The sequence below is a fragment of the Rhynchophorus ferrugineus genome, unplaced genomic scaffold, assembly GCF_030347505.1.
Source record: "Rhynchophorus ferrugineus isolate W39M unplaced genomic scaffold, kcgeb_rfMv2 rfM9, whole genome shotgun sequence".
Lineage (NCBI taxonomy): Eukaryota > Metazoa > Arthropoda > Insecta > Coleoptera > Curculionidae > Rhynchophorus > Rhynchophorus ferrugineus.
Window position 1 is genome coordinate 1,615,257 of NW_027472588.1, and position 13,760 is coordinate 1,629,016.

Genomic DNA, 13,760 nt, shown 5'->3' on the forward strand with positions numbered 1-13,760 from the left:
CATCAACCACTTTTTCCGTTATACTAAACTCTACTATACTACATTTGGATTGAATTCTAGAGTCAAACATAATTTATAGAAATATGATTACAATTGAAAGCAGATTAAGTTTAAAATTTCATCTCATCAACCATTTCAGCATCAGGAAGTATTACTATTGAGAATCTCGTAAAAATACTAATTCTTTAAGTATTCAACTTAGCTGTACTACATTTGAACAGAATTTAAGTGTTAAGCATAATTTATAGATGTATGATAACCACTTAATAAATTCTTAAAAACGGATAGAATAAAAATTGTTTTGTAAATATTTTCTAAAAGTTTTCAACATTGTTACATATATTGAATTTAAAATTTTATTTCATCAACCACTTTTTCGGTTATACTAAACTCATGCTATACTACATTTGGATTGAATTCTAGAGTCAAACATAATTTATAGAAATATGATTACAATTGAAAGCAGATTAAGTTTAAAATTTCATCTCATCAACCATTTCAGCATCAGGAAGTATTACTATTGAGAATCTCGTAAAAATACTAATTCTTTAAGTATTCAACTTAGCTGTACTACATTTTAACAGAATTTAAGTGTCAAGCTTAATTTATAGAGGTATGAGACCCACTTAATAAATTCTTAAATACGCTTAGTATAAAAATTATTTTGCAATGATTTTTTAAAAACTTACAAATATTAAGTTTAAAACCTTACTTCATCAACCATTTTTCCCGCTATACCAAACTCAGCCTTACTACATTTGAAGTATTATATTTGAAACAGATTAAAAATAATATTTTGAAGAATCTTAAAATAGTGACCAACTCAAGAACTATCACTAAATACGTCTGGTTTAACTCAATCTGTTTGACTGGCACTATTGTTTCTTATCATAGAAGGAATAAAAACACCTTATCGTTTATTATTTTATTGTATTGTATTGTAAAATCTTAAACAATAATTATTGTATAACAACGATATTTTCTACCAAAACATAAAAAACTTGATAGAAAAATAATTGAATTTTTTAAGGAAGTTGGGTGGCGGAGTCTGTCAGATCTCGTCTTCGAACACTATCCCGTACTTCATCACACTGGCGTGCATCTCCCTAGATCTCCCGTTGACGTCCGCGCCCTCTACAATAAACAACAAAGCAGATGGGATTTTCTCTGGTGACCTTCAGATGTACTGAGGGACGACACGAGACGGCACGACAACAGAGTTAGAGAAAGCTGGCGGACTAACTTAGCGATCGGTGGATGATCTTCTTCGCCTCCTTGTCGCAGTCGTCCGAGGGGTCGCTGTTGTTGCCGCTGGAGCTACGTTGCAGGTCCTCATGACCGAACTGGTCCAAGCTCTCGTGGTTTCGGATGGCGGGAAGGCTATTCCTGTACCGAAACTTGTCGTTTTCCGGCTTGGATCTGCGAGCCTGGCGACTACCGTAGCGTAGCAGGCGGTTGGTTCCGGAATTTGGTGGTAGAACCTGGAATTATCCAGTGTCAGGATTATTACATTATATATATTCTGATGGAGTTAAATCAATAAATGAAGTCAAAAAGAGAGTGGCTCAGGAATTATGTAACTTAAGAGATAATGGCGAACAAACAATTATTGGTATTCTTACTTGTAGTACTGTCTCCAAAAGTTTGGCATGCTTCTCTGGCGAACTAGGATTCTTGATGACGATCACCGCCTTGTTCTTCTCCTCCAGGGCCTCGTTCTTCTTCATTAGCATCTTCGCCTTCTTGTTGAGCAATTCTTGAGCTTCGGGGTAGTGGGACAGAGCCGCATTGAGCGAGGCTTTATCCAAGACGAACAGGTTTGAGTACCCGAACGACCTGACGTCGGCAGTACGTCGATTCATGCCCGGTATGCCTAGCAGACTGATTTCCCCGAACACGCTTCCTTCCGAGAGCGTGGCTAGGACCTGCTTCCCGTCCTTGCCGCCGAGCACCTGCACCTTCCCGGACTGCACGATGTACATCTCCGTACCTACGTCTCCTTTCTTGCAGATGACGTCCTCCGGGAGGTATATCACGCTCTTGAGTTCGAGTACCAGTTCCCTCAAGAGGGCTTCGTCACAATCGGCGAAGAGTTTAACTTTGTTCAGGGTGTTTATGTGGACGTTGATGGATATATCGGTCTTCATTTTATGAGGCAGACAATCCATGATGGTGTTCTCATCTAAGTCAGCCAATAAACAGAGATACTAAGGGAATACCAGTTGATGTGTAAACTTACCCAAGGTGTGCTGGGTCTCCCAAGTGTAATTGAACCAAAGCTGAACTCTTCGCTGCATCTCCTGAGGCAGGTTCAGCCTCCTCATGTATTCCAACGTTTCGTCGACCAGTTTCCTGTACTCTGTCTTCGCTTTCGTAGCCGTGGATATGATGTCTCGGATTTGTCCGATCAAGAGGGCAAAAACGAACACTCCTGCAAGTAAACACGTTCCAAACCGGCCAGATCTCTTTTATCAACATCAAAACGAATTTACATTTATAAGAATTGCATTGATTTTGGTCTGTCATTGTTTCGCTTGTCTTTGAGGAATAGCCATGAAAAAATATGTTTGATACTTCAAAAGAGCTAAAAGTGAGAGGGAGCTAGATCCAGCAAATAAACTAGATATTGATGAGCTGTCCTGATGGCCAATTTATTCTTTCTATTTCGAATTCAATGTATCCAAAAAGTTAAAATGCAAAATTCCTTATATTTCTTTGATGAATTTGAAAAAGAACCTGTGCTGCTGACGATTAAATAGTATTTCACTAACTTATTGAACGAACTACTTGATATGTGTCTATTGAGTGTTCAGAACATAAATTATACTCTGAAACCTTCATTTGAGTCCATTAGCTATGATTATATTTATAATATAACGTGCCTTATATTGAACAAAGTAAAAAAAACAAAAGAAATAAAATAAAGTAAGAAAAGCAAGTACAAAGGCTACAAAAAAAATTGAAAAGGGAAAAAGAAAATTATTGTAGTGGAAAGTAAAATAAATAACAAGTAAACACTCTCATCAATAGGAAATTGATCATTGATGAAGCGGGATGGAAATTAGAACAGCTGAAGAAATATCGAATAGAGAATGGAAGTAAGAGTAGAAAGGAAATAGAGAAGACAAAAGAGAATAATAAAGGGAGAAAAGGGCTTCTTATAAAAGTCACTCACCCATAAGCCATGATATGGTCATAAAAATGTACTCGATCTCCTGGGTGGGTTTCGGGTTCTTTCCGATAGAGGTCGCTGTTTTCGTCGCGAAATAAAAGCACCGCAAATAAGCGTTCCCCTCTCCGTTGTAGACAAAGTTGTTGCTGCCGATTCCTGCAACAAATCAGATGATCCCGTATCGCGAAGACAGCCTCCTTCGTCGTTACCTTCGTAAACGGAGAAGGCGTAGTAGGCGCAGGCGCTCAAGTTGATCAGATACATCATGTACAATAACGTTTGCGCGAAACGGATGATGTAGGGGTTGGAGATTTGACGATCGGCCAGGCTGAAGAACTCCCAGAAGGTGTGAGCCTTGCATATGCGAGGTAACCGCAAGATCACCATGTCCGGACCGGTTAAGAAGTAGAAGAGGTCCAGAGGTAGCAGGGAGAATAAATCTAACTGAAAGGTGTAGTAATATCGAGTAAAAAATCGTTTGTTTAATTCATTTTTCCTTTAAAAGTATATTAAACCTATAATAAAAATTATAAATAGTCTCTTCAAAATAACAGAGAACTCACGTCATCAAGATGTATAATGTGTTGCCTATTGCAGTTGGTAAACCCGTTTTAGTACCAGACAATATTTTCCTTCTCGTTTTATTCCGGCTAAAAGGAGATACTATTCTATCTCTTACGTTCGAACATGTAACTGAATCAGACTACGAATGTCGTCAGGTTGTCAAACGTCTGCAAAATTCTTCGTCTGCAAAAGTCGCTGCAGTTTTTATTGAAAATTTGTTTAGCATGCTGCAGCTGCACTCAATGTGTTGTGGCTGTCGATGTGATTGTTTGTCCAAACACTCACTACTATTTTGTGGAAGGAATTCGTACGAGAACTCAAAACACTGGTTGGAGAAATACTTGTTTATTTCGATTTAAATTCAAACATGTTGTCGACGGGAGAATTGACAGGATATTAGGTTAAGATAAAGGAAGTTCGGTAGCGCTGTAGAAGTGGTACTGTTACAAGGGGGTAGAGAAAAGAAAAAAGAGCAAGACGTTGTCGAGGTGATCTTTTATAGCCGGGAACTACATGGTACCAATCCACCTTCGTTTCCAAACTTTGAACTTGCTGTAACTGAATGCATGGTGGCCTGAAGGGTCGTAGCAGTCGCTACAATACCAGAAAGAAACCGTCCTTATACCAAGCGGGTGACAAATCAAGATCAGCTTGATGTTAGCACTATCAGAGATCAAATATATTGAATGTATAAAAAAGTGAGTAGTTTTTTTCAATATAAACATAATTAAATACAATAATTTGAGAGAAAACTGTTAGCAGAGAAAGTATCCACAGAAAGCTTACATATATGCAGCTTTTTGAGGGATGTAGAACATCCCTTCATACACTGTTGGCTACTATAGGACTTAAAAATTTTAAAGATAAATCACTCAGATGTTTGATGGAACATCTAGTTATAAGCTTTTAAGAGAATAATTTTTTTAAAAGTTTACAATAAAATCATGGAAAGCTGATTTCAAATTGTGTATATGTCGATGAGACATTAATATATTAAAATAAAACACAAAATCTAAATAGAGTGGAGACAACAAACAACAACTATCAGTTATTCTTATGGACAATATATTTTATACCGGTGGAAAAGATTTCAACAAAGACTGTAATTAAGTAATGGCTTGCATTATATCACTCAAAGTTTTGACGTCGTAAATATCGATGACGTAAGTTTACTATTTTATTGAACGGCCTATATATAAATTCGAGTTTTTCTTTCAATAATATCTCTATTGCAACAGTGATTACCTTAAAATGTTTGTTCTTGATATAGTTCTGACGCAGCGCCTTCTTGTCGGTGACCCAGAAGCCTTCGTTCAAATATTTGACTCTAGGCTGGACCAGCATGATGTCCATTACGTAAATAAGATCGCAAATATAATCGAAGGTCATCCAATACACGCGATTGTCTCGTGTTTGAAACGGAAACGTAGCTCGTAAGAGGATGACCTAAACACCGGCTTGGTTAGAAATAGGAACGTCGAAAGGTGATGGTTCTTACCCATGCGTTGTAGAGGACTGCCAGAGTCACCAGAGCCATCCAGCACAAGTAGATTTTCCCGTTCGGATCGATAATATCCAGCTGGTTGATGCACTGTTCGACAACACCACGTGGTTCCATGTCGACCTCCGGCTCCTCTTCCAGGTGTTTGTCCGAGAATGACACGCTGGGTCGAGGTTGAGAACTGACGGCGCTGTGAGTGCCCTCAATTTCACCTGAAGAACTATCATTCCAAAAAAACAACTAAACCACCATCATCAACACAAGAAACCATTATATAAGAGGAAAGATTGAGGAAAAACATTTCAATCGATGATATATTGACATCTTTCTAGTTAAGCCATGGTTCCAACACAACTGAAACTACAATTCTAGTTAAAAAGAGACACAATGCTGTCTGATTAGTTCGAACATGTAAACGAACGAGCCTGTCAAAGTAGTCCGGTTTCAGACGTACGTATGTACGAAATAACTTTGAACAAACTATAGTGGTGATGAACGAATAGTCTATTTAAAATAACAGTAAACTGACGTCATCAAGATGTTTAATGTGTTGCCTGCCGCAATTTGTTTATCTGATATTTCATATTCGTTTTAGAATCAGATAATGTAGACACAAAAGGAAACTTCTCATTTTATTCTAGTTAAAACGAGATACAAAGGTCGTCCGGTTGTCTAATCTTCCACTTTTACCAGTAAGATACGTTACAGAGGTAAACATTTTTACTTTTATTAAATACCAAGTTGTTGCGATTTTTATTGAAAATGTTTTAGTATGTGTAAAAACAGTGAGTAGTTTTTGCACTATATACATAATGTAATACAATTATTTCAGAGGAAATTGTTAGTCTGGAAAGTATTCATAGAAATCTTAAAATTATTAGAACTTTATACACTGTTGGATAATATAGGGTTTAAATGGTATACTTTTAAAAGAAAACAATTTTTAAATGCGTGTAATAAAATCAAGGAATGCTTGATGAGACATGGATATTACAGAATGGAACAAAAGTTGATGGAAAAAAGTAAACATTGGAATAACTTTATTTGATTTTGTTAGTCATATTATTGTTAATCAATTATTAATCATTCATTGCAGATATATTGTTCTTTTGGCTGAAAACATAAATCGAATTGACATAAGGTGTAGCAAAGAATTATTACAATACATATTCTGGTCGAGAAGGATATACAAGCAAGAACTGAACAAGAACAAATGGTGGAAACCTGAGCAAGTGTTAGATATATTGGAAATAAACAATTTAGTTATTCACCCGAATAGCGATTCAAAAGTGACAATGATTAAATAAAACTTTTTGAATATGGGATTCTGATTCAATGCTGACAATTACCAAGACAGGATGATGAGGGTGGACACAACTAAAGGTGCGTATATAATTAATATACCATAAACATAGGAAATCGTATTTGATAACGTTTTTGTTTCATTGTTTTATTTAGATTAGAATTGTGTTATATGCCAAAGCCAAAATCAACTAAAATTCATAGTTGATGCGGCAACACTGTGACATTATGACCAATTTGCCAATTTAGATGACGTGAGTTCACTGTTCTCTTGAACGGCTTATATAAATCAACAACACTGCCTCATGATGGAATTTCATCAACTTTTTAAATTGATTGGTCAATTTGGAAGGAACAGTGAAGAACAAACAACCAAATTATTATACTCGCAATTACTTAAGCAGCCATCATCATAAACTTCATGTAATGTTTAATGAGGCTTCATTATATCCTTCGGAGTATTCCAGATTGAGATGTCTCGAAAATTGTTATCTTTCAAACCCGCTATAGTATGGCTTCATTGGATAAATATTACTAGAGATACGCGACTCTATTAGTTCCCAATTGTATTACTGCTTATTGGTTCCAAATCTCCCAAAACCTCAATAAATGCTGAAACGTTTGAACGATTCGAACGTTAATACCTATTGTGTCTTACCTCAACGAAGACGGCGTCTCCGGACCCTCCAGTCTCTGCCTGGCCGCCTGGGCCCTCGTGGAAAACGCATCCACCAGGTGCCTTATACGATCTTGGATGAACTGATGGTGTTCCGAACTGAAACACACGCAAGAGTCCGCTAGAATATCGGATTATTCGAAAACCACTGGGACAGACTTTTCGGATGAGGCTGAATCCAGACGTCTCTCATCCGGGACGTTGTCTCCCCCTCGATCTCCATCGATCAGCCTGGATCTGTCGGGGATGGTCGTGGGCTTGGGCTTGTCCAGGGGCTCGTCTGACCATGCCTGTCGAGCGCTGGGCTTTCCGCCGCCCTGATCCAAATTTAGTTTTTCCGGGTACACCATGCTCTGTTAAATAAAAAATTAAGCGTGAATAAATAGGATACGGTTTTTAAATGCTTCACATAATGAAATTCAGAAATAATAAAAAATCAAGTCATCAAGGTGTTTAATATATTGCCTGCCGAAATTTTTTCAGGCAATATTTTCCTTCTCGTTTTATTCTGGTTAAAAAGAGACACAATGCTGTCGAACATGTAACCGAATCAACCAGTCAAAGTCGTCCGGTTGTCAAACGTCTACGATATTCTTCAAAATATTAATTATAACAAATACAGGTTATAACCTGGCAAATGTTGTTTTAACACTTTGTTTGTTTTAATGAATTTCAAATCGTTGTAAAAAATATGGATTACTTTTCCACACACCCAGTATATTAAATTTACGAAACTATGTAACACAGACGAGTTTTCTGTATAAAATATGAAAATCAGCTTCATTCTCCCTTTCAAATGAGTCACAAATTAAATATTTATTTTTTGAAAGTTAGTATACACAATTATAAAAAGATTTATTAATATAGGTATTCCATATATTCACAACTAACCGTATCTATTAAACAATTGAATTAACATAAAAAAATATTTTAACAATATTTTCAGATACATTTAATAAATGCTGTTCAAAATTTAAAAAGTTAGAAACATTTTTATACATATCTACAGAAAATGCACTTAACAAACAACGCCATCTAGCACAGTGGTATTAATCGCCATTCTTACTTAAATATAACATCAAATGCAAACTTGCAAATCAAAATAAGAATAATACAAGCAATTATAACCACCTACCGTTAACTGATTATCAAACCAGGGTCGTTATACCCAAATAAACAAATCAAAATATTATTGAATATCACATTTAATCAAACATTGACGTATGACACCGACACTACCACGATATCAACCACTTTTCTCTATACAATATCCCAATGTCTTCTGAGCCTTCTAGTCGCAAGAAACCGCATTAAATACTGGATTGTTTTTTTGCGTTCGAAAGAACGTCAAACCATCGGCTGATTGAAACCCATCAAGCCTCCGAAAACCCGCAGTTAAACAACAATTAACCCATTTTAATCTAGTAGAGTAGCGACGCGGAATACAAAGTACTGGCTTACCTTTTTGAATCGGTAAATGTTGTCCATTTCTGGCTAATGGCACTGGTTGCGTGACATTCAGCTGGCACTGGTCGCAGGCGGCCGGACCGCACGAACGAATCCTATCTGGATCAGGAACAGGACAAGCGGGGCGGTGACGTGGGGAGGGAATGGTTGTTATCCTTGCGTTCGAAGGGCTAGTTATTTAAGCAAACAGCACGCTAACGCCTCGTTATCTTAACTCTTAAACGCATCAATATATTTGAAGTTAAACAATATAGAAGGATCAATTAATTTTTTTTATCAAAAATCAATAGATAGTAGAGGTTTTGAATATTTTGGCAACCAGCAATACAACAGGTAGCTTTTATTTATAGAAAACAATTCCAAGTCAATTCTATCTTAACAAAATTCAAATAAGACGTATTCAAATTTAATAATAAGAATCCTGTCGTTTATTTAATAATATTTTAATATTGTATGATTAGTTTTTTATGAAAGAAAACGTCAACAGTGTCAATTTTAACATAACCTTAGACGCTTTTAGATTAAGTACAATAATAAGAACCGGTGTTATTAAATTACGGAGAATATGTCTGAAAAACAATTATCAGCTGTAGAGGCCGAGCTTTACGATCGACAGATTCGTCTGTGGGGTATAGAGTCTCAAGAACGGTACGTTTGTGTTTTACTTTTTCTTAACGTTGAGTTTTAATTTTTTTTTTGATCCACTGTAGTTTAAGGGCGGCCAATATCTTGTTGATCGGAGTGCGGGGATTAGGTTCAGAAATAGCCAAGAACATTTTACTCTCCGGCATCAATTCTTTAGTGATTTTAGATGATGGAGTAGTAACGGAGGAAGAGCAACACAAAAATTTCTTGTTAAACAGGGATAGCATAGGAAAAAAGGTAGTAATACATTTCTGTTTTAATATTTTTTGCTAATTGTTATTATAATTTCAGATAGCCGAAGAAGTATTAATTAAAGCACAAGCCCTAAACCCTCTGGTGAAAATATCTGCAGATACATCAAATCCAGTAAAGAAAGATACAAAATTCTTTGAAAGCTTTACAATAATAATAGCCACGGGTATCAAATCTGATTTGTTGTTAAGGATAGACAAAATATGTAGGGTCAGTAAAGTTAAGCTCATATGTGGAGATGTTTTTGGAACTTTTGGATACTCAGTTTCTGATTTCCTTGATCATGAATATTTTGAGTATGTGTATTAATTTTAATTGTTATTGAATAACATTAGTATAATTTAAGGGACCAATTGAAATTGGTTGCTAAGAAAAGGACTCATGATGGTATTGAAGAAAAACCAGACAAGGAGACTGTTAAGGTTAGGTCAGAAATTGTTTATCCAGAATTGAATAAGGTCATCATACTTCCAAATACCAAGCAGAGTGTTGAGCCCATTAAGAAAGTTAAGAGGAGAAACGAGTATTTCTTCCTGATGCTCAGTAAGTATCAAAAAAGCGGTTGAATCATGGGTTTTATTTTTTTTGTGTTTTTCAGCTTTACTAGAATTCAGAGACAGAGAAGGCAGAAATCCTGATGTTTCTCATAAAGAAAAAGATGTAAACCTACTAAAGGAAATCAAAAAAGAGATCCTGACCTTGTACAATGTAGATGAGAAGAAATTAAATGATGACTTGTTCAATATTGTTTTTGGCGAAGTAGTTCCTGTTTGTGCTGTAGTGGGTGGAGTCATAGCCCAGGAAGTAATCAAAGGTGTTTCCCAGAAAGAGGCACCCATCAATAATGTGTTCCTTTTCGATCCTTTAACATACTGTGGCAAGGAAGAAACAGTTGCCTAGGTTAGGGTTTAGTTTTGAATCATTTTTTTGAACATTTTCATACAAATTCAAAAAATATTATAAAAATATCTTAACTAACTTAATATTTTTCTATGACGGCAGTTTTTTACGTTTAATAAAGACATTCTCAAATAAAATTGGTCTTAATTCAAATGTGTTTTTTTTTATTTTGATAGTTATTTCCAGTTTATTTAATTTTCTGAATATGGGCAATGAGTAAAATATGATAATTACATGATACTGATTGTTTTAAGTCATATTATAATAATTACATTTTTTTATAATGAACCATGGAGGTAATGAGGAAACAAACAAAGGAAGCAGATATCAAAACTTATTTTTCAAATTATTCAGCTTGTTACATACATTAATTACACAATTTATAATAATATAGACACAAACTTACTATAAGAATAACCTAAACCTTAGTATAATAGATATGTTTCTATAATAGTATAATTTTATTTTCAACAACAGTGAGTTGCATTTATTTAATACTGAGACCCTTTTATTTCGATAATCAAGTATACAAATTTTTATTATAAAAATCCTTATTGCATTAAAAATATTTTAACTGTTATTATTAGAGATATCGTTGTATAACGATTTATTTTGTTTAATAATAAATAAGTATCGATCCTTTTATTAAGATTTGATCTATTTTTACAAATAAATATATGAACAAAATATTCTTTGAACTATATAGTAATTTTATTTCTACAAGTACTGAAAGGAATGAACTAGGCAACCCAATATACAGGGGCGCCTAAATTTATGAACAAAACTTCCTGGATATATTTTTATATTTATGGGCCAGGAACATATTATAGCTGCAAATAGCCAACAACCAACACACACCTAGACGCCGTATTGGTCAGGAGGATTGTTTATCCGCTCTCTCCATCTATCTATGCCCGCCAGCTGATGTGTAAACTTGTATGTTTTCTGTTTTTGAGGAGCAACGCCGTTAAAACGGACGGATGGATGACGTAGAAGCGCCGCGACGCTTTTAAAAATAAATCTGGATAGCCGTTTCAGTTTTTTGCCTTTGAGAAGAGGTCACTCAGTCGGTTTTAAGGCGAGTTGACGGCGTTATCCTCTCACTGTGAGTTCGAAAGTTTTCGGACTTAGTAAGGAATTTGAAAAAGTGTCGTCGAAGGAATTCGCCCGGCATTACATAACACAGTTTGCGCACGTGTTGCATGTTTACCGTTAAATGTAAGCAAATGGAAGTGGTACTTTTTGGTCGCACTAAACTTCTTGATTTTTTGGTTGGTTCCAGAGAGAGAGAGAGAGTAATCAAGATGTCAATTCCCTTCTCTGAGATGGAACGAGATGACGACGACGGCGTGGGGTACGTCGCGGAGAGCCATTACCTAAAGAGTCCCACCGTGGCCGAGCAGCAAGCCATGAGACTGCTCCAGGTCCCCGGCATGGAGCGTCAGGACAGCAGCATTTCATCCAACATGAGCGACATGGACGTGCCTATATACTCTTCGGAGAATTTGACCACCAGACCTATAAGAGAAGTGCGATCGGTAAGTTCGCCTCAACAACTCGTTGAGTCAAGTGTGGAAACAAATAATCCATGATTTAACACCAAAAGTAATAATATTTAAAAAGCGAATCTATCAGTTTTAATTTTCCTGTTGAACTACTTATTCGAGATGGACGCAGGATATACAAATTATAAAGGAGTAAAACAAATTAAATCGGTGAACATTTTTATAACTATGATAAAAGGTGCATATTTTTCACAATCCAACTTCTAGGAAGTAAGAATTAGATCAATAAATAGTGAGTAGGTACAAATACAATAATTAACAATTATACAACAGATTATTTTATTTTCTACACTTAATTGTTTGCGAGCTCATTTTCCAGTTTTTCATCAAAATTCTAACTACTGACGGGATCTTATACATATATTATAAACAGTCCAAGATCCGAAATCATTAGATAAGGATTATGGAAAATGTACAACAAGCAATGTGCGCATCAGCTTCTCAGTTCTACAGTAATTATCACTTCATTAAATATATAATAAATTACAACTTCATCAATTTTCAACTTGTTAAAAAGCAGAGTAAAAAGTATTCGTTAGATAAATTATATCAGTAATTGGAGTCGCTACAAATAAAAAAAAACGTGGTTTACTTTTATACACACAATTTATTCTGAAGTATGTTAAATTTTACAAGTTTGGTGTCCAATAATAATGGAAAACTCTGATATTTAAAAAGATTAATTTCACAATTCTATCCACAATTGATGCAATTATAACATAAGCAATGTAGACCATAAAACTGTTTATTCATCATTACCAGTAACACAATATTTAAATGGTTACAACCGCATCAAATCATATCATTTCCAATAAAGCAAAAAGGGATTATCCTATATTAGTAATGATTTTCGTTAATCTTCAAACATAAACAAAGGCAAGACTTTGTATCGAGTCTGAATGTACAGCAGTGATATTGTTACCAGATAAACAAATGTCAAGCTTGCCTTGAATCCATTCGCAACTATTTGTATTTGGGGATATTCATCGATGACAGAAATACAGGATGCTTGAGGATTATAATAATCTCTTGAATTAGTAGAAAAACATTATGAAGCTTAAATAGACGTAAAATACACACAGTAATAAACATGTCACGTTTATTACAACTCGCTGAATTTTTGTACAAATGTTTGTACGTTTCCTATACCGAAATAAAATATTGTCGTAAATAATAGTCATAAAAAATTAAACCAGTTTATTTCGTTGATTGTGTGTGTTTGTAAAAAGTATTTACGATATGTGCCGTTATAGTACTGCAATTTAAATTTACATATAATTTTTTGTCTCATTTTTAATAAATGTTAAAATATATGAAGATTATGCAACCAAATATATCCGGATATAGTGCCCATATGGAAATATGTTGGCAACCAACTGTAACCTCTCTTTGAAATTAATGACTTTTCCAGGGGACTTTCTAAAAAGTGGTGTAAACAAAAACGCTGTTTGGTTTCGACCTCTAAGCTATGCTAATGTATATAAGACGCGAATTGGTTGTTGTTGTTCCATGCTAGAGCAAATATTCGGTCACACCTTCGGGCGCCCAATGCCAAAAATTTTTATTTTCAAGCCGAGCGTTTTGCGCAATTAGCGCTATGTATGTTCACAAGCGCCGAAAATGTATTATACGTGGGCTGGCATGGCGATTTAACGAGAAAACTCAACGACGGAAAAGTGAAAATATTAATGGATGTGCATCGGTAAAGATCTCGTT

The 13,760-nt window shown here is 35.3% G+C and overlaps 3 protein-coding genes across 4 annotated transcripts in view; 2 read left to right on the top strand and 1 right to left on the bottom strand.

Moving 5' to 3' along the window:
• Window positions 1-910: 910 nt before the first annotated feature.
• CngB (Cyclic nucleotide-gated ion channel subunit B) lies at window positions 911-8,838 on the bottom strand. Of its 2 annotated transcripts, none has more exons than XM_076414041.1 (11): window positions 8,677-8,838; window positions 7,375-7,568; window positions 7,198-7,314; window positions 5,235-5,457; window positions 4,982-5,182; window positions 3,382-3,616; window positions 3,176-3,328; window positions 2,240-2,431; window positions 1,623-2,182; window positions 1,244-1,481; window positions 911-1,134 (listed from the first exon to the last, which is right to left on the bottom strand). In XM_076414041.1, the coding sequence occupies exons 1-11, from the start codon at window positions 8,701-8,703 to the stop codon at window positions 1,052-1,054; spliced, it is 2,223 nt and encodes a 740-aa protein (XP_076270156.1). In that variant the 5' UTR covers window positions 8,704-8,838; the 3' UTR covers window positions 911-1,051. The 2 variants fall into 2 exon arrangements, with proteins under 2 accessions (XP_076270156.1, XP_076270157.1); XM_076414042.1 differs by lacking the exon at window positions 8,677-8,838 and adding an exon at window positions 8,351-8,487.
• A 331-nt stretch (window positions 8,839-9,169) lies between these two features.
• Window positions 9,170-10,632, top strand: Aos1 (SUMO1 activating enzyme subunit 1). The gene is made up of 5 exons (XM_076414048.1): window positions 9,170-9,330; window positions 9,393-9,564; window positions 9,619-9,875; window positions 9,926-10,122; window positions 10,178-10,632. The coding sequence occupies exons 1-5, from the start codon at window positions 9,248-9,250 to the stop codon at window positions 10,477-10,479; spliced, it is 1,011 nt and encodes a 336-aa protein (XP_076270163.1). The 5' UTR covers window positions 9,170-9,247; the 3' UTR covers window positions 10,480-10,632.
• Window positions 10,633-11,515: 883 nt separating this feature from the next.
• LOC143202487 (solute carrier family 2, facilitated glucose transporter member 1) overlaps window positions 11,516-13,760 on the top strand; it is a 35,357-nt gene continuing 33,112 nt past the window's right edge. The window contains exons 1-2 of the mRNA XM_076414059.1: window positions 11,516-11,697; window positions 11,762-12,017. Coding sequence (XP_076270174.1) covers window positions 11,784-12,017 — 234 coding nt within the window. The 5' untranslated portion in view covers window positions 11,516-11,697; window positions 11,762-11,783. The remainder of the gene's footprint in view (window positions 11,698-11,761; window positions 12,018-13,760) is intronic.